General features: G+C 42.2%; 1 protein-coding gene across 5 annotated transcripts in view; it reads right to left on the bottom strand.

Annotated features, from left to right (window-relative positions):
• LOC308073443 (phospholipid-transporting ATPase IH-like) overlaps positions 1-24,250 on the bottom strand; it is a 48,499-nt gene that overhangs the window by 13,381 nt on the left and 10,868 nt on the right. For all 5 annotated transcript variants that reach the window (XM_080412349.1, XM_080412350.1, XM_080412351.1 and 2 more), the window contains exons 2-24: positions 19,817-19,939; positions 18,583-18,672; positions 18,181-18,261; positions 17,058-17,165; positions 12,527-12,655; positions 10,886-10,989; positions 10,564-10,614; positions 10,380-10,444; positions 9,789-9,870; positions 9,502-9,652; positions 9,190-9,387; positions 8,839-9,012; positions 8,528-8,694; positions 7,861-7,932; positions 4,886-4,959; positions 4,568-4,671; positions 4,269-4,450; positions 2,304-2,537; positions 1,957-2,131; positions 1,105-1,207; positions 814-959; positions 338-397; positions 91-218 (exon numbers count right to left, since the gene is read on the bottom strand). In XM_080412349.1, coding sequence (XP_080268475.1) covers positions 91-218; positions 338-397; positions 814-959; positions 1,105-1,207; positions 1,957-2,131; positions 2,304-2,537; positions 4,269-4,450; positions 4,568-4,671; positions 4,886-4,959; positions 7,861-7,932; positions 8,528-8,694; positions 8,839-9,012; positions 9,190-9,387; positions 9,502-9,652; positions 9,789-9,870; positions 10,380-10,444; positions 10,564-10,614; positions 10,886-10,989; positions 12,527-12,655; positions 17,058-17,165; positions 18,181-18,261; positions 18,583-18,672; positions 19,817-19,939 — 2,801 coding nt within the window. The remainder of the gene's footprint in view (positions 1-90; positions 219-337; positions 398-813; positions 960-1,104; positions 1,208-1,956; positions 2,132-2,303; positions 2,538-4,268; positions 4,451-4,567; positions 4,672-4,885; positions 4,960-7,860; positions 7,933-8,527; positions 8,695-8,838; positions 9,013-9,189; positions 9,388-9,501; positions 9,653-9,788; positions 9,871-10,379; positions 10,445-10,563; positions 10,615-10,885; positions 10,990-12,526; positions 12,656-17,057; positions 17,166-18,180; positions 18,262-18,582; positions 18,673-19,816; positions 19,940-24,250) is intronic.

Here is a 24,250-nt window from a genome sequence, read left to right as displayed (position 1 = left end):
TTATTCAGGCTTTATTCTTTGTTGCATCAATCTTGAGTTCCATTCTCAGCAGTCACTTTGAACGTTTGACACACTTTCTTCTGAGCTCACCTGTACAAAGATGGATCCCTCATGAGCGTCTCCATGTTGACGTGCTGTTCAAATAAACTGTAGAGGAGGATGGGAAGCGAAGTGAAGCTGATGTTGTACAGCGTCAAATACGCAGTATCGTACAGAGGCTGGCGAGGGATAAGCACAACAGAGATCAATGATCGAGAACTCCAGAATAATACAAACTCAACTAGTGTTAAAACACAGCATTTCAAAGATATGTGTACTCTGCACATTAGTTATCTACCTGCTGCGAGAACCCACAGAAGAACTGATACAGGAACTGAGGGAATATGAAGCACACATTCTGGAGAGACAGATATAGAGAAAAGGAGAACAGAGATAAGTCTGTTAAGTGAACACATGAAGACATTTCGGTCTACTAAAGGTACCATCGACACATTTCTGTTTATGTACAGGCTATGCGCTGGTGAGTGGGCTGCAAAAGACTATAGCCTGCCAAAAGGGTGAAAAAACAACAACAACAAAAAAACATGAATCATTTGGATACTGCCCACAAGGATCATGGGAACCTCCATTCCAGAAGAGAATCACACTGAAATCCAGTAATCTGTCATGGGTTCTAAAATCTGCTTCTTTGTGATTCAGTGTTATCAATGGGAATTACAAATGTACCTGTGTGTGTGTGTGTGTGTGTGTGTGTGTGTGTGTGTGTGTGTGTGTGTGTGTGTGGATGTGTGTGTGTTTGATTTCTACAAGCACCTTATAGAAGAAGTATTGCACGAGCTCAGCAATTCGAATGTAGTAGTAATGACCATGAACAAGCAGCATCTTCTTCAGGTGTTTGAACTTTGGGATGGCATAGTCACTGTTCCTCGCTGCCTGGCGGCCCTCTTTACCCATGATGCCTGGAGGAGTACAAATTAAATAGCATAAGGGTTGGTTACATAATCTAATCAGCAGCGACTGACTATGTACATGGCTCGCACAAACATTAAGTACAGAGGTGACCGTTTCCGCTTGCCTCCAAATAGGATTCTGAAATTAGCTCACCTATGCCCACATGCGCTTCCAGGATCATGCTGACATCATTGGCACCATCACCGATGGCCAGGGTTATGGGATGTTCTTTAGAAGATTTTATTAGCTTCACAATCTATAGAAACAAAATATATACATACATACAGTATACACAGTATGAACTTCAGTATGTAGCACAATACAAAACAAAACCACTTCATTAATCTCTGGGGGCATCTATACTATTAACTAGACAAAATACGACACAAAAGTGCCTCCAGGTTATGGGATGCAGATGATTGACTTGTCTTGTAGTTCTAGTTACCAATGCAGCTTAGTTCGAACTTTCCTTCAAAGAATTCGAAGCTACAACCAAAGTCAGAGAATAATTACACAATAAGCAGAACATGAGAAATCTTTGCTGGTAACTACTCCACAGTTTGTGATCGTGTCTTCTAACATTATGTAGGCTACTCTGTACTGTGAAGGAAAGAGGTCGTGAGGGACAGAGTCCTGGCTGAACTGTCATGGATGCTGTTGTTTTCTCAGACTGAAAATAGAAACTTGTTAAAATGGCTTCAAATATACCTAAGCAGCTGTTAGTATACCAGAGGAGCCCGCCCCAGTAAAGCTTATGTTTGTTAAACACTTTGTTACAATAAATTGACAGTCAAATACCAGTAGCAGAGTTTGTCCAGGAGCTTATTGGTATTTTGTTGTAATCAGAACCGGGACCAAACTGTTACCCGTTCTTGGCAACCATCCCTAACACTGGATGAGTTCAGTTTCATAGGGAAGAACAGAAGTTAAAGAATACTACTGGTTTCATCAGCAGTGTTTTTAGAATGGACATAGGTCACATTAGCAAAAGAAGTGCAGTTGTACCTGTGCTTTCTGCAGGGGAGCCATGCGACAGCAGAGCACAGCGCTACAGTTGCGACAGATCTCCAGGAAGATCTCTCTGTAGTTGTAACCTACACGTTCTGGATTGGATTTCAGCACTGCAGACAGAGTGGCCCCATCGATGATCAGGCCAAAGTCTAGGCAGTCTACTGACAATCTGAAACACACCCCATGCCACAGACAGGTCAACAGCAGCCAGCTTTAAATACAGACACAGCCACCTCTTTAGCAGTCAGTAGTTTTGCATATCATGGTACACTGCTAAATCATTGATCCAGGATTATACGGTGTATTCATATACGTGTGTGATGTGCTTGTTGGCTCCGTACCTTGACATGGAGCGCTGTTGGAGAACAGTCCGGCTCAGTTCGAACAGCACATCATGAAGGCTCTGCTCCTCTGTGCGTTTCTTGGTCAGCTCCAGGATCTGGGTGCTGCGGCGGAACAGCTTGCTAGCGTAGCAAGTAGCCGCCGCCGTCTCCATCTTGTCCCCAGTCAGGACCCACACCTTTATTCCAGCCTTGTGGAGCGATTCGATGGTGTCTGCAGCCTTCTCCTGGAGCCTGCATGGCAACATGTCAATATTAGTTAGTCATTTAGCCAGCAGTCGATGGGTTAAGACACACTGTCCACATTTATTTTTTATTTATGTTTTTCCTTTGGCATTTATTTATTTTATTAGATTGGAAAGTGTAGAGAGTAGGGATGTGCACAGCAAATACATTTGTAATTATACATTTGTAATTAAAGAAATACATTTAAATTATGTTTTTTTTAACTGACTACGCGACAGGTCACGACGTGTAAAAGGCCAAACCTTGTCAGAACAGATTGTAAGTATATAAAAGCCATTTCAAATGCTTAATATTAATATTCAATAATATAATATTCTTATTTCAAATGCCACAAAAAAGTATTGCATTTTGCGACCTTGCATTATGCTCACAAAAATGCAAGTAAAGAAATGCGAAGAAATTAAATCGTTGAACAAACGGGGAAAACCATGGTTCATTCAACTTCGCTGAATGGACGTATGCTCCAGTGAATTCTGATGGCCTTTCCATGCTGGTGTGTTTTTTTTGGGGGGAGGGTCATTTATTCTCCCAATAAGTGACACTTGGAGGCAGCTGCCACATTATAACGCTTCTTTATAGCTGCAACTCAGGGAAATACAGAACCTTGAGCACTTCAGGAAGAAGGAGGATCGGTACCAACAAGCTGTGACTGCGGTGGGATTTTACTTTAAAAAAATCTTTTGAGAGAATAAAAGCATGTATTGCAATAATTTTCTGATAATAAATAATAGTTTAACCGACTAGTATTTCCGTGTATAATAGAATAGTCGACGAGCCACGAAGGAGAGAGACCGGCGTAACAAGACCGGGAGTCGCACTCAAACTTGGGTCCCCACAGCCCACATTGTCCATGCAGCAGCCAGATGAGCCACCAGGCACCCCGACTGCTGATAAGTAATCCTCTTCTGTTCAATGAGATCACTTGTTCATCTATAAAGACAACAAGCTGTCAACTTGCTGATTGATCAGTAGGGGAAATCGTTACTCAATTGAGCAGTGTTGGAGTCAGTATGGTCAAGGGAAAAATTATTAAAAAGGTCACGTACATCTGAGCTGAGAATGATTCCTGTTCTCCCCCATGACAAGAGTTGTGGCAATATTTTAGTATAATTACATGACTCACAGTCTCTGCTGTTAATCTTTTTATCTATTTAATTTTTTATCCCACGATTTTTGTAACCCATTTTTTCACCCAGTGGCAATTGCCTATGTAATCCTTGGCGCTACACCCCCTCTGCCAGCCTAGAGAGAGCCTAGAGCCAAGCTCATGCCTCCTTCAATGCATGAGAGCTAGCAAGCAGCTTCTTATCACCCGACAGGGGGAGGTTCCCTGGTTGGACGTAGCGCGTGGAAGGAACACGTTGTTCCAACCAGTTTCTTTCCCCTCCATCAGGCGCCCCGGCTGACCAGGGGGAGGCAGTATAGAGACCCGGATTACTGCACTTTTTTGTGAGGGTACCTACCCTAGGAGACAGGGGAGAACATGCAAACTCCACACAGAGAGGCCCTTTCGCCAACCCCACCTAGGGCACTGATGACGCGGAGGAGAGAACACGCCCCCAGCGCCCACAGCGTCCCCGGCGGGAATCGAACCCAGGACCTTCTAGCTGTGAGGCGACAGCGCTACCGAATGCGCCACCGTGCCCCGACTCTGCTGTTAATCTGACAACCATATTTAAACCTTTCTCTCCCTCTCCCACTCTCTCTTGAACAACAAACCTGTCTTCCACAGCCGTAGCCCCCAAAAGCACAAAGTCCCTCTCGATGATGTCATAGGCCTGTGCCAGCCTCTGCTCCCTGTCCTGCAGGGCCAGTTTGGCATCAGTTAGGTGTTGACAGGCCTCCCCGTATTCTGTTGGTGACAGCCTCCGATAGGCTACGCACAGAGTCCGCAGCCCCTCCTGTGTGAAGTACAGTGAAGAAGACAGATGGTGGACAGAGAATCGGGAAGCAGAGAATTGGTTGTCTGTATAATGTCGGTGTTAATGCTTTATGACGGGCCATGTCTGTATACTCACCACAGCGTTCTGCTCCACGCGGGCTTTCACCTGCTCAACCTTTCCAGAAACCACTCGCGGAAAGATGGATGAGTCTGCCCCCTTACAGAACAGCAGATACTCTCCTGAGGATACAAACAGGCAAACACATAGAAATATATCCAAGAATATGCATATATGTACAGTACACAAAAACACAGACACAAAATCTGATATTTGTGCAGATTGAAGAAGTCAGTCAATCAAACTCAATTAATGTGTACATTTGTGATTTATGTGTACAGAACCGATCAATATTTCATAATTGTGTGTGTGTGTGTGTGTGTGTGTGTGTCTGACCTGAGCTAGACTTGACTATGACGCTCATTCTCCTCCTGATAGAGTCAAAGTTCAGTACATGTAGCAGCTCAAACCTGTGGGACAAACAGGAACGCAGCATTTAAAAATGAACAACCATCAGCTCTTCAACAGGAGACACACACAGGTAGCATCCCTTTTAAAATGAACCAACCCCAGTTATTTTTAAGTGAATACAGAGAGAGAAATCCCAGTCTCACGGCACTCTCATTGTACTCTTTTGTTCTGATAATCTCCTGGTATATTTTTCACTGTGCATGTTGTTGGTACATGTCTTTAAATACAATTAGCATACATGGACCGTTAGTCCAATAGGGCTGCAACAATCCAACTAATCGATTTAGTCGATTATCAAATCATAAATCTAATCATGTGGATCCACATGGGAATGGCGTGGCTCCAATGTGTACAGAAGTGCATTGTTCCTTGATAATCTTCATTAGTAGGCTAATTGATTGCAAATGAGGCAGACTTTGAATGAGGTCTGTGGTCAGTTTTTTCGGGGGAGTCAAGTATACTTTTCTGGCTTAAAGCATAAAGTGCTTTCTGTTAAAAGAATATAAACAAATAAATTACAAATGAAAAATAAAATATCCATTAAAAAGCTATGGAGGATAACATACAGTATACAGGTACATCCTGTATTAACTAGGTGAGTGCCAATGATATGACACAATCTCTTTTTCGAGGGAGCCCTGGCCAAGCTATTACAGTGTTGTAAACAACAAAAAACAGCAAACATTGAAAGCACATACAGCAAAACATATAGTAGAAACTCACAGAATCATATGCCTAATTGACAAATAAAAGGAAACGACATCCAGCTAAGGAAGCAATTACACATTCCAATTGAATCTCCCACCAAACCCTTCGTGACATTTTTGAAAGTCATAATCGGGTGGTTCCTGGCTGCAGGGGCAGTGGACATAAAGTAATAAAGTAATTAAATCTGACTGCCCTGCAAGGTTACAATGTAAGGAAGAGAAACTACTGTCTGTCTGACATTAGAAAAACAACATCAATTTAGATTTGTAGCATTCAACACAAGTTACAGATCAGACAACTGTGACTCTATGATACCAAAAGCAGACCAAAAAAATAGATTGAGCAAGAGTGGATATATCACGATGTGATGCGTTGTGAGCTTGCAGATCAGCTATTTCCACTATTCTTTTTAAACATGTTTAAAGTATAAAGTTATTAAATATTAATAGCTCTTCTATTGACAGGCCATTGTGGAGACTATTAATGTAAAGATGGCTATCACACAAGCGCTTCATATGGATCGAAACATTATACGCTGTCACAAAACCTCGGTCCAACAGAATTTGATCTGATTAAGCAATTTCTAAAAACAACCCTCCCTGCCGCAATTTCATTCTGACTGCTTCATCTAATCCTGAATGTTAGCCATGTGGGAGCTGTCTTCCTCTAGGCAATTTCAGTGTATGCGTATATAGTGCGTGTGTGTGTGTGTGTGTGTATATGTTACGCGTTAGTCCGGTAATTGCCGGTTTTGACAGATTTTTTTATAACAAAGACCGGAAAATATAAATATCTCCGGACATCCTGACTGGTTGACAATGACACAGCAGTTCATTATAATATAAGTTGTATATTGAACAGTCAAAAGAAGTTGTATCATTAGTTAAAATACGTCACAGACACTTTCAAATGAGAGGGCACTTGTGAGTAAAGTTGGCAAGTTGTCCTACTCCTACCACAAATTAACAACAATGCACACGCATTTGAAGATGAAACATCTACTGTAACAAACACGGATGCCTAAAGACTAGGGGTGTGCCGATACACTAATTTCACGATACGATACACGATATTGGGCTCACGATATCGATATCGATACGATACGATATATGGCACTTTTTTATTATGAAAATATATGGGATGGGGGAAAGCTTATGAAAATATATGGGGGGGGGAGCAAATGCAAACAAATACTTCTGTTTTTGCGTTATTATTGTTTTTAAAGTTTAAAAAAATAGATAAATATATATCGTCACGGGACGATATATCGGCACACCCCTACTAAAGACTCTTCACAACAGCTATCCACACCACAACTGTGGCATCCAGGTGAAACGCAACGTTAATCATAAAGGTGGACACGTTAAAACGTTACCACTTGAACTGGATAGCTCTATGAGGAGATTCCCACATATGCTTAATCAACTTTCCCAAAAAGCTGTCCTAACCAGACGGACTGACGGGATCTACTGCCTATCTATTACAGTATAATCTGTGAGTAACCTATAATTTATTGTCTTAACAGGACAGCTGAGCCTCGTTATGAAAGATTAATCTGACATACACATTTTTGTGCAGTACCCTTTGATTGTTCGCTATTCTGAAGGAAATATGTATATATTATACAAGTAAGACGCGCGAACGCGGGAAGCGAACGCAGCCCTTTTTTTTTCTTCTTTTTTTAATTGTTATGTTGTGTATTTACGGACTTGTAATCTGTGTTATTTCACCGTGATGGGGAGAGCGTAGAGAGAAAGTCACGTGACTGGGTCCGCCTCGTATTGAAGTTAATGGGGGGGATATGGTTCTCCTATGCACAGAGTTTCGGAGTTCCTAGTCATCTATGCACGGAATTGCCGTTTGTCAATCCGTGCTATTTCACCGTGTTTGGGGGGCGATCGGGTTGGTTTCATAGTAAGCTCCACTCTGACATCTGTCAGCAGCCAATGAGAGCGTGAGTCACATGGGGGCGCGGCTGCACACAGGCAGTGCACACAGAGCCACACACAGACAGAGCCACACACAACCCGAGCAGTTTCATAGTAAGCTCCACTTGGGCGGAGGCACGCTTCGCGCGCCTCCTTCCGCGTTCGCAAACAGATTATTGCGAAACCATTACCAACGCTGCATGCGCTCAATGCACAAAACTATATTTTATTTTTGGGACTAAAACATGTTCTTATCAGACCTACCTCTCAATCTCATCATCTTTGTTGAGAATCTCCATGTAACTGTCTTTGAGTCTAAGATAGGTGTAACCCAACCTGAGAAAGGAGAGGGAGAGAGACACAGCGGGAGACCGAGAGTGAGACAGAGAAAATGCAAGAGAAAGTCAGATAACAGGACAAAAACTGTTATCCCCATTATGCAAGTATAAACAGTCGCTGTCAGAACAAGGAAAGAAGCATGAATACTGTGTAGGAGAAAGAAAATAACACTTCTGTTCAAACCCTTCAAAATAAAATCTACATTGATGCAATTCACATTAAAGGAGTCATTTTTTACAGCGTGGGGCTCCTAGGGGCCAATTGTGTCTGTGTGGGTCTGTCTATCTGTCCACAGCTAATCTTGCAAACCACTGGACCGATCAACGCCACCACATTTCGAGTGCACACTGCCAGTAGGGCCAAGCAAGTTAATCCTTGAATATTTTTCACATTTTGTGAATTCAGAATCTCAGAATCACCGTCATATTTTGGCAAGAATAATGTCATCAATGTGATGACAGAGATGAAAGCCGCGCTTTAGGCCCATACTTCTTTATTAATATCTCAAATTAATTGCATATTAATTTTCTTTTGACAGCCATAATACTGTATATATGCGAGAGAGAAAGAGAGAGATAGGAAGGTGTTATACCGCTTCATTCCCTCCACCAGTGCCACCTCATCAGGTGAAGAGGAGATGTAGGAGGAGGTGGGCCTGCCCTGGTGGATGCCTCTCTTGATGCCATCCACCGTTTCCTCCTCCTTCACCTGCACCGTATGGCACAGGCACAGCGCCCGGAAGAACAGGTCCTCATGCTCCTGTGGGCACAAGCGAGCATAGGGACATTATGCGCACATTATCCTCATTATGCAAACAGCACAGGGCTCGTTTCATAATCACAATTCACTTAGCATGTAGATTGCAGAACATACACACACACACACACACACACACACACTTACCCTCCTGTACCCTCCAGGTGAGGAATCGATCATATCTATACTGGAGGCAGCGCTGAGGATCTGACCGTTGCAGATAGCGTGGGGGATGTAGACATTTCCATCCACGCAGCACTCGATAAACTCCATGTTGTTCTCAGTCAGAGTGCCCGTCTTATCAGTGAACACGTATTCCACCTGGGGGGGGGGGGGGGGGAATTATGCAAGGGCAAATTGAGGGTCCATTACTAAATTGTTTGCATGCAGATTGTGGCAGATAATGTTTATGTTTGTACCTGGGCTTTCACTGACATTTGAGCAGCCATGGAAAACACTGCAACACTAACCTGCAATGTGTGCACATGATCTTTTTACCTGTCCAAGTTCCTCATTGAGATCGGAAGTGTTGACCTGCGCTCCCATTCCCAGCTCTTCATCGTACATCTCCTCGTCCCAGGCAATGAAATAGGAGCCCAAGAACTTCTGCATCTCCACCGTCACATACATAGACACCGGGATAATGTAATTAAACAAGACCATAAAGGCCAGGAAATCTGTGAACGCTCGGATCACCTGCCCGAGAGAGAGAAAAGGTGTGAGAGAGAGAAGGTAAAAAAAAAAATAGAAAAAGGAACCAGCTGCAATTTCTGATTGTATTATGGGTAATGTAGTGTTTGATGGACTGACCATGTGACGCTGGCGCTCAACCTCAGTCCTTTGGTTGTACCCAGGTTCATCCCGGTCAGGGGACCACTGCCAGGCGTACTTCAGAACTGTATTGATCAATGCTTTACTGATCAGGATGCACAGGTATACTATCAAGAAGGCATTCATTGATCTAGAGACAGACAGGGAGGATAGAGCAAGAATATGAGGAGACATGGAAACTCTCAAGGGCAAATTACAGCAAATTACTGTCAGCCAGACAGATGGGATAAAAAAGGAAATATTAGAGAATGAAAAATAAATATTACTTTTCTACAGCAGAGCGTTTTTGGGACTTGGACTGGTAGTTGAGCGCCATCTTGGTCTCCATGCCGGTGTAGATTGCAACAGCTGACGGAGGAGAGAGAGACCGTGGTTACCATAATAACAATGACACCACCTAACCACCTGTCTACATGTCTATGTTCAAGACACACCAAAAAAAAGAAAAAGAACCTAACAACATGGCACCGCACGCACATTCAACGTCATTTTACTGTATTCGTTTATTTGGCAGAGGGACAATGGATGCACGATAGATGTATCGCACCAGAAATAGCTAAGAGTTCATTTACATCTGTAAGTCCCTGGACTTCATCATAACACAAACAGAAAAACAAAAAAACACTCAAAAAACATTAAAAAAATAAACATATACAGTAACAGTCCAGAGAACAGAGAACAGAAAAACATCTCAAATAACTACAAGCAATAAGCAATACCCTACCCTGCACACTAAGATGCCACAATTCTCAGTAGCACCCATTAAAACACAATGGAGTCACTGTCACATAAAATTACACAACTTAAACGTGATCACAACAAAGGTTGTTTTTCCTTCAACCATTCTTTCACATTACCATAAATATGTTGTGTGTTCTTCAAGGTGGCTCCTCTGAGGAGCAAATTCTCAGCCCCTAGTGTTCTGAAAGAACAAGGGAGACAATTGAAATTGAAATAAGCTATTTCGTGAATCCAAGTAGAAGAGTTTGCATTGTCAATGAAAAAGGAAGACACTAGAGATGATCGTGACTGAAAGCTGACCTGGCGACAGGTTCCTCGTTGTCCTTATAAATATTGATGCGTCCAACAAATCTGGATGGGGGATCAAATAGAATAAAGAAAACAATTAAAGAAAAAAAGCACATTATATATATATATATATATATATATATATATATATATATATATATATATATATATATATATATATATATATATATATATATATATATATATATATATATATATATATATATATATATATATATATATATATATATATATGTGTGTGTGTGTGTGTGTGTGTGTGTGTGTGTGTGTGTGTGTGCACAACATACATGCTGTGATTGTGTGTCCCACTCACTTGTAGAGGTCAGGCTGCGGTTGTTCACATTCAATAGTGGCATGTAGAGAATCCACCTCCTGCTCCATTCTAAAGGCCATGGTATCTGGTACAGCATAATAGGTCTGAGGGAGAAAGAAGGGAAGAAGGGAGACAAAGATGGAAAATGTCACCCACTGTCACTAATTGGAGCTTCATTCGTTCAGCCCTTCAGCTTTGGTGGCCTGTTTTTCTGAACGACAGGTGATACTGTAGGAATATTCAGTGGAGACAGTGCAGCGAGTCGTTGCGGAGCTTGTTGGGTCAGTAGCAGCATGCATGCTGGGATGATGAAGTGGTTATGTACTGTATTCGGTGCAGTCTCGCCTAGCCAGACGATCAGAGATCTCCACTTACCAATACATCTGGTGACATCTAAATTCAATGTACTGTAGGGACTAGAACTGGGTGGACATTTTGGAAATGTAAAAATGATTGCAGAACCAATGCAAAGACTTCATACTGGGACAGTGATATGGTTTGTTTTCAAAGCAGTGGGCATAGGTTTGTCAGCGGAGGTTTTCTCGGCTGTTCCAAGACCATACAGTATATAGATTTCCCCAGACGTTTGGGTAGGCGGAGATCTCCAATCTTCTGACTATGTGAGACTGGGAGGGGGGCCATGTATTTGTGCACGCTGTGCATGGTGTCTTTGTGTTGGGGCTGAAAATGTGAAATGAACAAAGATATGTTTGTTTGTTTTATTGTTTATTCATGTATAGAATTCATCTATGAGTGAGCGAGTGAGAGAGCGAGCGAGCGAGCGAGCGAATGAGTGATATATAATAGTCATTATGGGGATAGTGGTTGGATTTGGATAATATTCTCTTCAAATCACTTTATCTTGCTTTTCACATTTACACTTTAAAGGTTAAAGAGAACAACTCTATCATGTGCCTCATAAAAAATGTAATAAATTATTCATTCAAGCTTCACGTGTGGATAGATGAGGTCGGGTTAAAACAAATATAGTCTTTGTCCAGTTTTTATTAGAACATCCACACCGACTGGATATGATTTGGACTTATCAGCTTTTCAGTGTGTTCTGGCAGCTAAGGTGGCCAGCGCAAAGAACATTCACAATGCAAGAAAGACTTATTCTCAAACTCTGGATTTACAAGGACACTGGACGATTGGTATAAGGAGGTAATGAGGATAGTTACTTTGGAAAAACTGACATACACTCCAGGACAATACAGAAGGATTCCCCAATGTGTGGCAGCCAGTCTTGGACACAGTGTACCCCTCTGGACTGAGCTTTGGTTATTTAATGTTTTACTTTATTTATTTGTTTTGGTCTGGTTTCTATTCCATTTTGTGTCAAGTTTGTAATCCTGTAATTCCGTTTGTAACTTTCTGTGTGTGTGTCTGTGTATCATATTAATGTAGCTTTCAGCTACATAAAATAGATGGTTCTGTACAAACTGTAAATGGAAGCAAATAAAACCTCAATAAAATAAAATAAAACATTCAAGAAAAAACATCTTTGTTTAGGCTATAAAGTTAACCAGGCACTGCAAGCTTTTTGCAAGTGTCCACAGTGAAATCTGCAGAGGTGCTTTAAATATCTATCTGAAGATTTAACTGCGTATAATAACATTGGGCCACTTAACCGCGTGGTACCTTGTGGCTGGACTCCCCGTCCAGGCTGGCCGTGGTGACGTAGCAGGTGCCGTCAACCCGGCTGGAGGACAGCAGGATGAGGTCACAGGGAAACGTCTCGTCCTCCCTCACCATGACAACGTCCCCGACCTGACGGAGCAGAGGCGGCCGCGGCGCGGCGCCCATTTTAATGGCTTCAAAAATCAATAATACATACTAAGTGTGGTATTTTGACATCGTCTGTCACCATAAACAACACTGACCACAGCACAGACACAGACAGCAGGTCAGACAGACAGACAAGACAGACGAGCAACTACACAGCCTCTTCATCTTTTTACACTGTGGTTTTTTTCAACAGATTGAGTAGTTGCATAATGGATTATGTGAGGGGAGCAGCTTAAGCGCTCATAAATCCCATCGCCATGGTGACCGTACACGTGACACTCGCACTCTTGATGTTTTGATGATTAATATATTCATCATTATTCCTGCTCCCGATTCTCACTCTAATCCCTTCTGTTTGATCTGAGGAGGAACCTCGGTTTAGAACATGCAAGAAGACATAGAGAGAGAGTGGGGAGAGAGGGAAGAGAAGAGAGGGGGGGGTAACAGAAAATGAAAGCAAGACAGAGAGAGGGAGAATGCGCACATGTACGCACGTGCATTGCGCGTGCGGTGAATGTCTTTTATAGGACACCTTTCTCGACCAATGAAATGTATTTGACCGTATTGCTATGGCAACATAAAGTGACATGCTCCGCAACCTTTAAGGCTGGCAAACAATATTGAAGCCTTATTCTAAACGGACCCCCTACATCCAACTCAGTCCCTGTGCACTCGACAGGAACAGTAGAAAGGACCAAGGAATTAATTACATATACCATGGGACCCATTATACTTGCTGACAAGGTTGGGGGGGGGGCAGCAAGATATATATATATCTATATATCTTTGTGTTGGGTGTGAGAGTAGATAACCATGATACTGCAGATCAAATGAGAAGCACAGTTTATGTATTGGTGTTAATGCTTTCCTACAGGGATGCTGTGTGCTATTCCACAAGGTTCCTGACTGTCACGCTCACTATTTACAATTTAGGCATTTATCAGACACTCTTATCCAGAGCGACTTACGAAGTGCAAGAGCAGACTAAGTGGCATGAACCCTAGTCAGAGTTTTTAGTTCCAAGAAAACAATTTTGTGCTACAAAACAACTAGGATGCCAGGTAAACTATAAACCCAGCATACACGTGCTATCTAAATGACATACTGTACGTGTCATATGTGGACAAGCAAACACTATTGTACGTCTATCTAAATAACATGCATAGGCTGTGAATAAGTAATCAACATACATCTGCATAGTATGGCTAGCATCTGTCAAAAATTGGCAACAATAAGTGATGCAAGGAAAAATGAGTGCTAGGAGGTGAGATAGAGTCTGGAGAGCTGAGTTTTCAGACTGCGGAGGAAAACAGGGAGTGAGTCTGCAGTTCTGCCTGAGGCAGGGAGGTCATTCCACAGATTGGGAGCCAGGAGGGAGAACAGTCTAGGAAGCTTGGAGTGTTGGCCATCCTGTGTTAGCTGATTTAAGTGTGTGGGAAGGGGATCATGTCCTGAAGGTAAGGGGGTGCCATGCCCTTGATTGATTGATTTGAACCAGATGTTGGCAGCTACCGGGAGCCAACCAGAAGTTCTACGGGAAAGGTGAACATATAGGGAGGTTGAAGACCAGGCGTGCTAGAACCCCCCCCCCCCCCCCCCCCCCCAACTAGGGGTGTGCCGATACACTAATTTCACGAAACGATACGATATTGGGCTCACAACTTCGATACGATTTCGATACGATACGCACTTTTTTATTATGAAAATATATGGGGGAGAAAAAAAGCACATGTGCAAACAAATAATTCTGTTTTTGCATTATTCAGACATGCAAACTTGTAGCTTTTCAGCTACAATAGCCGTTTTGAATCCAAATAGGGCAATAGTGTGACACCTGACCCGAAAAAAACCCAACATGTTGTCACCCTTTTCACCTCAGGGCTGTTTGCATGCCTGATTATTATTATTGTAAAAATAAATAAAATAAATAAAAACGATATTTTTTTTTCTCCAAAACGATACATATCGTCACAAAAACCTATCGCGATATATCACGGGACGATATATCGGCACACCCCTACCCCCAACCCTCAAAAATAATTAACTGTTGGAACTTACGGGTGTCGTTTCTTTTTGATTCTATGCCATCTCTATAGTTGTATTGTACTGTAATGGCTGCTCTGTGCTATAATCTCACAGGCACTGCAATCTGGCCTCTAAAATCATGAATGACACCGGAGAGCATAACGGGATGAGGATAGACATTATTGTCCGCAATCTTATCTAATCACTCGCCGTGGAGAGAGACAAATCCTTCACCAGTGTGTTGACAGAGCCATCATCAAATGCAGGGGGCACCAAGGGGTGAACCTCAAACAAAGTAGCTACATTTATTTGAGTACTGTACTTAAGTAGCTGCTCAGCTGCCCCTCTACTGTGGAACTCACTCCCGGACCAGCTAAGGGTTCCACAGTCTGTCGATGCTTTTAAGAGAGGCCTAAATACTTTCCTTTTATTTCCTTTAAATTTGGATCCCACAATTTTGCAACCCCATTTTTTTCACCCAGTGCCAATTGTCTAAGTAATCCTGGGTGCTACACTCCCTCTGCCAGCCTAGGGAGAGCCCAGACCTGAGAGGGGGGAGTTTTCCCGGTTGGACGTAGCGCGTGGAAGGAACACGTTATTCCAACCAGTTCCTTTCCCCTCCATCAGGCGCCCCGGCTGACCAGGGGGAGGCAGTATAGAGACTTACTGTATATTTTTGTGAGGGTACCGACCCTAGGGGACGCGGGGAGAACATGCAAACTCCACACAGAAAGGCCCTTTCGCCAACCCCAGGAGAGGACACACCCCCAGTGCCCACAGCGTCCCCGGCGGGAACCGAACCCAGGAGCTTCTAGCTGTGAGGCGACAGCACTACCCACTGCACCACCGTGCCCCCAATACTTTCCTTTTTAATAAAGCATTTGCTTTATTGCGTTAGCTTTTTAGGTTTTAACCCCTAGGTTTTCTTTGCCCCCTTGCTTGTTTTTAATTGGGTTTTTTTAAGACTCTCCTTTTTTAGATTGTTTTATGCAAATGTTTTTATTCTGTACTGTAGCACTTTGAGGTTTGTTCAAATGTAAAGTTCAAATCAAATAACATTTATTATTATTATTATTAACACTTTCACTTCACTATATTTCAGAGACAAATATTGTACTTTTGACTACACTACATTTCTAGGAGGGGACCCTGGGACAGAAACTTAAAAAAATACATGAATTAAACTCTATTTAAAAAATAATGAAAATAGCTACAGCAGATGTAAAATAGCTGCATTTTTGGGGGAAATTGTCTAAATTTCAATTTAAAAACAAAAAGTACTTATGAATACTTGAATACTAATTAATATTAGACCAAGAGTATCTATACTTTGACTCAAGTACTGGGGTTGAGTACTTTGTCCTCCACTGATGGCATTTCATTAATTTGCCCAAAGGTACATTTAACATTTACAAGCGCACCACCAACGCAACGTGAACAGGCACACAGAAATAGTTTATACGTTACGGTCAGAAGGCGCAGAGCACCTGCCGGGGGTCAACCCAACAGGTTGCAGAGTAGCTGAGAAGCTTAACATCCAAAGACTTTGGTATGGTGGATATAATGATGGTGCAGGTTACATAACTTAACTATGACCCCTGCCTTTCTATGCTGGTGGAGGAGGCAGCAGGCAGTGCACAATACTCTCTCTGGACTGGTCCCAGTACACAAATATGCATAATATCGATTATCCCAACTAATGGAATGCATCAGTCTTGTTCATGCTCCAAAGGAATACGTACGGTGCACAAGAGGGCTGTTTGACTGTTCCTCTGCTACAGCCTCTGAGCTGTTTATTACTGGGGGACAGAGAGAGAGAGAGAGAGAGAGAGAAGGGGGGGGTTGCAGTGGGAGGGAATGGGAGGAGAAGGGAGAGATAGAGCGAGAGACAAAGGGAGAGGGAGACAGGGAAAGAGAAAGGGAGAGTGTGTGTGTGTGTGTGTGTGTGTGTGTGTGTGTGTGTGTGTACGTATGAGAGAGAAAGGGGGGTCAGTGAGAGGATAAGAGAGAAGAGAGATAGATAGAGCAAGAGAGAGTGAGAGGAAGACAGGGAGAAGGACAAAGAGGTGTGTGTGTGTGTGTGTGTGTGTGTGTGTGTGTGTGTGTGTGTGTGTGTGTGTGTGTGTGTGTGTGTGTGTGTGTGTGTGTGTGTGTGTGTGTGTGTGTGTGTGTGTGAGACAGGGAGAGGAATACAGAAAGCCAGAGCAAGAGAGAAAGGGGGAGGCGGAGAGACTGAGAGAGAGCCAAAGAGGGGGAGAGAGAGAGAGAGAGAGTGGCAGAGAGAGCTGCATAGTATAGTACAGTACAGTGCTGCACAGTGTCCTCAGGTGCTGTACAGCTCTAATGAGGCCATTCTTACCCGTAGCTTGTGACTTTGTGTGCTCACCGCCTTCCCCTGCTGCACCACATCCACTGGACACTCATTTATAGAGCAGTCCGCCTTGTGCCTGAGCCAGTCCTCATAACCCTGGGAGAGGTGGAATGCAAAGGAAAGAGAGAGGAAAGAGAGAAGAAACAGAATATAAGTTAGAGTGCAGAGAGAAATGGGGACAGAATGCAGTGAGAGCGAATGCGAGTCCGTGAGTGAGTGAGTGAGTGAGTGAGTGAGTGAGTGAGTGAGTGCGTGCGTGAGTGAGTGCGTGCGTGAGTGTGTGAGAAAGAGAGAGAGAGAGAGAGAGAGAGACAGCGGGGGGTGAGAGGGTGAAAGTCGTACACGGTAATTAATTAGCGTTGCGTTCCCCGCGCTTGGTGACCCGTTTCCTGGATCTCAAGCCAACATGTCATGTTTTAGATTTATGTCCCAATAAAGTCCAGGCTTCCTTTTGGCCAGGAGAGGCTTCATCTATCACTGATAGTATCCCATCCCTCAGCACCGCCAATGCAGTGGAGAGGAAGCCTCCCTCGAGGGCGCCGGATACTCAGCCAGAGCGATTAACACAGGAGACCATTCATTATCATATTTCTCACATCGCCAGACATATTCAATAGTGTGTCCTCTGCACTGAGAGAGGAATGTACATGTGGGTTGCAGGGCACGGTAGAACGAGCATGTGTGTGAGAGCTTCTTTGCGTGGGTACAGTATGTGTGTGTGTGCGCGTGCGTCTCTGTGTATGCATGCCTATGGAAGCACATTAGAGGCCGGGAGTTGTGTATTAGGGCTGTCACGATTACAAATTTAATTAATTATCACTCAAATAATTGCGATTAACGATTTAATTGTGTTTCTGTCGTTGAAAATGAATGGAACATTATGAATACAAAAATTACATTTCTGTTTGGCTTTTAGCTTTCGTAAACAAAAGTTGCACAGGGCAGATATGACAAATAACACAATTATTTAAAAATAAACATTAATAGTGGAAATAGACGATCTGCTATTTCCACTATTTTTGACATTCTTTTAAATATATGACATTTTTTAACATGGAATTGATTAAGAGTGTGTGTGTGTGTGGGGGGGGGGGGGTTGAGTGTGTCCTACCTGTTTTATGGAGGTGACAGTGATAACGAAGAAAAGGGGCAGTCCACTGGTGATAGGGCTGGTGGGGGTGTCGATCATAAGCTGCAAAGCAGAGGGAAGGGAGGCAGACGGAGGGTGAAGACAGAGAATGGAAAGAAGAGAAGCATCTGAAAAAGCCTACATCATATAATCAAACAACCTCGTTCACTTTACGCCATATTTATGCCATAAATACAGCAGCTACTGTAGATGCATACACATTATTCGACGTTAATTTAACCTTGGCAGTGTACAAATGTAACCAAATCGACCCATTATGGATCCATTTGATAACATTTAAATGCAAAAATAAATTAACACTGAGGATTTTACTGTGCAGATTATTCTCACTGTGACTTCACATACTGTCTTCAGCACACTCACCTGGACCAAGAAGATGCCCAGGAAGTAGAAGTTTGCTATCCTTCTGAACTGCTCAAACAGGTTTTTGGGAATGAAGTTCCAGAAGGTGTACTGGGGGGCAGAACAAGAAATATTTACTCTCAGACATGCCAGAGAGGAAATAGAACCAGAAGGTGGAATAATGATACATTGTCACTTTTCTTTTTTTTACCACAAGAAGACAAACTGTTATGTCAGAGCCCGTCCCAGACAGCCTCTATTAATATGCGGCTATGACATGCGTCCGTCTGTGTCATCTGATTCCCGACGGCGGCACGGCCGTCAGACAGACTGGATGCTTGTCTGATGGTGTTTACGAGAAGTAATGTCATGTCATTGACCTAGTGATTCAGAAGTAGCTGATGTGGTTGCCATAGACCACCATAGTTTCCCAAACAGTGGGTCGGGACCTAATTGTGGGTCGTGAAACGATTTTTGTGGGTCACGAGTGAAATTCCCCCCCTTTTAATTTTTTTTTATTTCAAAATATTTTCAAAACATAATACACAAAATATTCGGAGTTTTTCATACATTAACACATCGACCGCCAGAGGTTAATCTCATAATGTACTCACCAGTGCCAAGGTGTTTTTGTTGTTTTTGTTTTTTTCATGTCGCCATAGATCTTGTTAAAATCCTTAAGATTGAGCTCTACACGGTCTGTTTACATCCGCGAGATCTCCCTGTATCTCCCAGTGAAGATCGCGTGTCAAACGGGGCATCCATGTTGTAGTTAGAGCGGATTACGTTAAACAGTGAAATGCGAGGAGAAAAAACTACAGGAAGAGAATTGAGTTTCAGTTTCGTCTGTAGAATGGGAGCGGGCGTGATCGTCAAAACCGGATCCCAAATAATTCTATTTCCGGTCATCAAACCGGAAACGGAAGTGGATCAAAAAAATTTCGAAAGTGAACCCGGAAGTGAATAGCGCGAAAAGACCGTGGACCGTAGGGCTACGGTCTCGGCGCTTAACAGTTGGATTTAACGGACCGTAGGACTACGTTCTTGGCGGTTAATGTGTTAAAGAGAAATTAATTAAAACAAGCGAAAAATTATTAATTTAAGCGAAAGTGAAAATTTGAGCTTGTAGAGCTGCTATTTTCACTAGTTTGGGTCCCTGGCAAATGCCAAATTTCTCTTTCGGGTCTTGAGCTAAAACGTTTGGGAACCACTTGCCATAGACTGTCAAGAGCACTGGAGCTGCAGGCACGCTCACCTTGGAGGAGACAATGTGGTTGTCGGGGTACCGCTGAGGGATGTAGGCCTCAGCCCCCGGAGGAGGCTCCTTGTGACCGATGTACACTGTCCGGTTGTCCACCCAGATCTCCTCCCCCACACACTGAGAGAGAGAAAGAATGTGGGGTTACTTCACACCTTCCAATCAGTGTTGTTCCGTCACAACTCATAACCTACTTACTATTATTGTACAGTGACCATCACAGGAATGCACTCTGAACAGCTCACACAGATACCAACCTACATGAATGCCAGCTGCCTCTCTAGTCTGTCATAATTTCGCTGAATTTAGATTACTATTCATTTTTTTGAAGGTTTACTTTACAATGATATGAACACAATACAAACACCAATGAAAAATGACAATAAACAAAGACAAAAAAAGGACAAAAAAGAACAACAAAACAATGTTAAAATAAAAATTACAAAAAAGAACCAAACCTAATAATACACTTAGTTATAACCTTTATGGGGGGACATAGTCAACCTTTCCTTTTCTTTGCCTCACGTCTCTCCTTTGTTGAATTTATACATTAACCATTTTCCCGATCTTTATTGAAAGAGATCTTCCTTTATTTTCAGTTTGTATGTTAAGCTTTCCATGTCTTGAATGTTGTCTATGATGGTCCACCACTGTTTATAGTCTGTTATGTCAGTCTTGCGCCAGTTCTTGGTGACCACTTTCTTTCCAGCAACCAGGACGATCTTGACCAAGTATTGGTCTCCTGCATGTACAGTTCCTTCAATGTGTCCCAGGTATAGTACAAGACAAGAATGGAGAATTTAGTATCCTAAAACCTCACATATAGGCCTACCCACACAGGTGTATGATATACCAGAAAGGCTGTATTTTTATACAATTCCAAAATGTGTGTATGGTTGGGATCAATGTGGTCAAACATTCTCCAGCATGGCTGTTGAATCTTAATTTGTTAACTTTTAATTTGGGGAGAGCTGAAGTATCGAATTTGGTTCTTCCAGGTAAACTCCCTCCACCCCTTTGATCGAGTTGTAGTCTGATGTATTTCCCACATGTTATACCACATCTCCTCTGGGATATCCTCACCCAGCTCTTTTTCCCATTTATTCTTAACATATATTGTTGAATCATTTTTTTATTCCATCAAACAGGAGTACAATATAGAGACAGCTCTGGGTATAACTTCACCATATGCCCGTACAAAGAGCTTTATTATAGGATGTTGTTCATCCTTAGCTTTTTTTATTTTCTTAGTGTAATAATCTCTCAACTGTAAATATGGGTTTTTTAAATCTTCAAAACTTCTCATTTCATAGATTACTATTCTTACTGTAAATGTAAATGTTGGTTTAATGCACAAATGTATGCTGTATGTATAATATACATTTAGTGTGCGCGTGCGTGTCACTATTTCTCAGCATCCATCAAATCAAGTCAAACAAATTCCTCATGCATTTAATACAGACATACCGATTCTCACTCCCTCCTAATTGTGCTAATGCCAAAAAGCAGAATGTTACATAATACTTCCCTAAACAACTTTTGTCACTACTCTGATCCTACTTCAAGGACATGAAAGTCGAGTGCAGTACTGTGTGTTTGTTGATGTGTGTAGGTGGGCTCAGCTCTGAGGCATCAGAGCATGGAGTTGTTGTTCATCTTTCACTCTTTTCCCCAAACATACGGCATAGTTTAAATGTGCAAAAGATTTATTTTAAAGTCTTTGAGTCCTGTCTATCTGTTTTATTGGGCAGCCTAGTAGTGCACAGATAGGAGAGGTGTGTGGTGGGGGTCAATTGGCATACTAAATTTGGAGAAAATAGGGTAATTTTTTTTTCTTCTTTTTTTTAAAGCGCAGGTGGAGATAGAGACTATAACAAAGTGCAACATGTACATGCCAGGAGTCGTTCTAGGTAGATGCTGAACTAAACAAACAACCAATCTAGATAATTTTACATCAGACCTCCTCAGGAAATCCAATGAGGAGGAGCATGATAACGCTATGAACATCACTACTGGGTGCTGATTAAAAAACAATTAATTGAACAGTATGCAGTCTCCGTTTCTATATTTGAAGAGAGATAATATGATGACATTCAACACCGTCTTGAGCGAGATTCAAACTCAGGATATTGTGAATATTAGGTCAAGTGAGCCACCCGGAGACACTCTCCTATTATGGTGTTGATATGAATGGATGATGATTGGATATCAGATCATGCATAAGCATTTATTTTGTCAGCTGTTGTGTCATGACCTCATCATTGCACCAAGTTGAATATACCCAGAAGAACGCTGTACAACCCAACTAATACATTGAGAAAGTTATAGCTGCTGTGCAGCAATGGGACCTCGGACAGGAACTCCAACATCTCAATGTCACTAAAGACTGCTTCAGACCTTCCAAAACAAACAGATTCGACTACTTCTTGGCCTGGGGCCCACGACCCACCTTTTTCCAAAACATTTTGCAAGCCTAGGATGGCTCAGGGTAGAAGACAGGGTTAAGCAATTAAAAATGGGATTGGCTTTCAAAATAGTCAATGCGACTTTTCCGTCAATGCCCCAAGTACCCGCATATCTGACCCAAAAAAAGTGAGCGACATCCACAGCCACAATCCACAGCCACAATCCACAATACTAGAGGGAGCGACAACAACGATCTGGTAACACCCACTTATAGACATGGGTAAATTCTCCTTCTACAGCACTGCCACCCAAGTGTGGAATGCCCCACACCATCCCATAAAACAAATGTGGATCACACTGGTTTCCTTTAAAACAGGCCAGAAAATCCACCTTTCAGGAGGCCAAAGGGGGAGGTAAATATCAATCCCCCCCCCCATTTTTTCTACTCTGTACATAGTGTTTTATATGTGATGATATTGTATTTTGGTGTTATTTTATATGCTATGTTGATTAATTGAATACATAGGACCTCAATGGAAACAAGTCCACAGGACTTGTTTCTGTCTAATAAAGTATTGAATCAATCAATCAACTGGCATTTTGAGTAGGAAGAAAGAGGAAGGAGAGAAACGGCAAAAGATCATGGAAGACAAATACAGGAGGGATGATTATTTTGATCATTAAACCTTTTAGTAACATGTCTCTAATTCCACCCCACATGTCTTTCTTATTTAGACTGAGTTGGCAGTGCCCAGATCCTTGTGATTCAAAGGTGAGCACTCCAACTGAGCTACCTAGACACACAACTGCCTAGTTAGTTACTGTTTAGTACATGTATTTAATGAGAAGAAGAAAAACAACCAAAGCATATTGAAGCGTATCGTTATGGGAATCTTCTGCAGGGTTGTACTTTCAACTCCTCACTGTCTCGTACATTACTCGAGCCTGCCAGTTAGATACCACAGTATAAAACTAACTCATTTACACGCCTCATAATGAGAAAACTTCTTAAATTAAAATATGTTTGTCTCTAATCCACACAGCACAATGCCATTGAGTCATTCACATCTTATTCTGATCATCTGATCATCCAAGGCTAAAACTCAACTTTAGTCTAGATACCAAGTGCAAGTTGTGATTGTGAACTCGCTGAGCTACAAACAATTCCGTTCTCAAGACAACTGATTTTACTCTTAGACACAACAGTTTTGTTTTCCTTATAAAGTTGAATCCTTTTGTTTTTCTTTCCCCCCTTTGTAAAGCCACCTTGAGTACTTAGATAGAAAATCTCGATTTAAATCTGACATATTACTATTATTACTATACTACATGTAGACAACATAGAGCAGCAGAGCTGCCTGCTTCACCAATGATCATGATTATTAATCGACGATTACAATATTAATCAAAATCAGGATTATTATTTTAGCCATAATCGTGCAGCCCTACCTCACTGTGAGTTTGTTTGTTTATTATGTGGAAGCAACAAACCACTCCTCACCATCAAAAAGGTCTGCGTTGACAGAGTGCTTTGAGGGAAGCTACGACAGATATTTTATGAGTCCTTCATTAAACAGACCTGGTGGGCAGGTCTGTAACAGGGCTCTCCAAGAAACGTCAAAAGGCAGCGAGTCGACAATATTCAGCTGTTTGTTTCCAGTTGGCTTTCCCTGTGCCTCCAAAGGCTTTAGCCTGAGTGGGCAGTGTATGAGCACAGCGTTTGGCAGAGTACTGTGCCTGACACAGCTCAACGCATAAGCATTGACCATTAGCAGAAAGTTCTGCAACAAACATTTCAGTGGAAACAGTGGTCTGGCATAGAATTACTGCAGAATTACAGTTGTATTGTAGCTTACATTGTATCTTTTATTATCTATTCTTCTAGCAGATGATGCGGTGACAATTACTTCTTACGTTTTTATAAGAAAGAAATCTCAGTAACTTGGATTCCCTGATGTAATTAGAATCAGAGAAACTAGGCTCTTAGGCCAGTATAATTGACTACTGTAGTCCAGTTCAGTTATT

Source organism: Gymnoscopelus braueri, assembly GCF_963280865.1.
Source record: "Gymnoscopelus braueri genome assembly, chromosome: 18".
Lineage (NCBI taxonomy): Eukaryota > Metazoa > Chordata > Actinopteri > Myctophiformes > Myctophidae > Gymnoscopelus > Gymnoscopelus braueri.
This window is presented reverse-complemented; position numbering and strand designations above follow the sequence as displayed.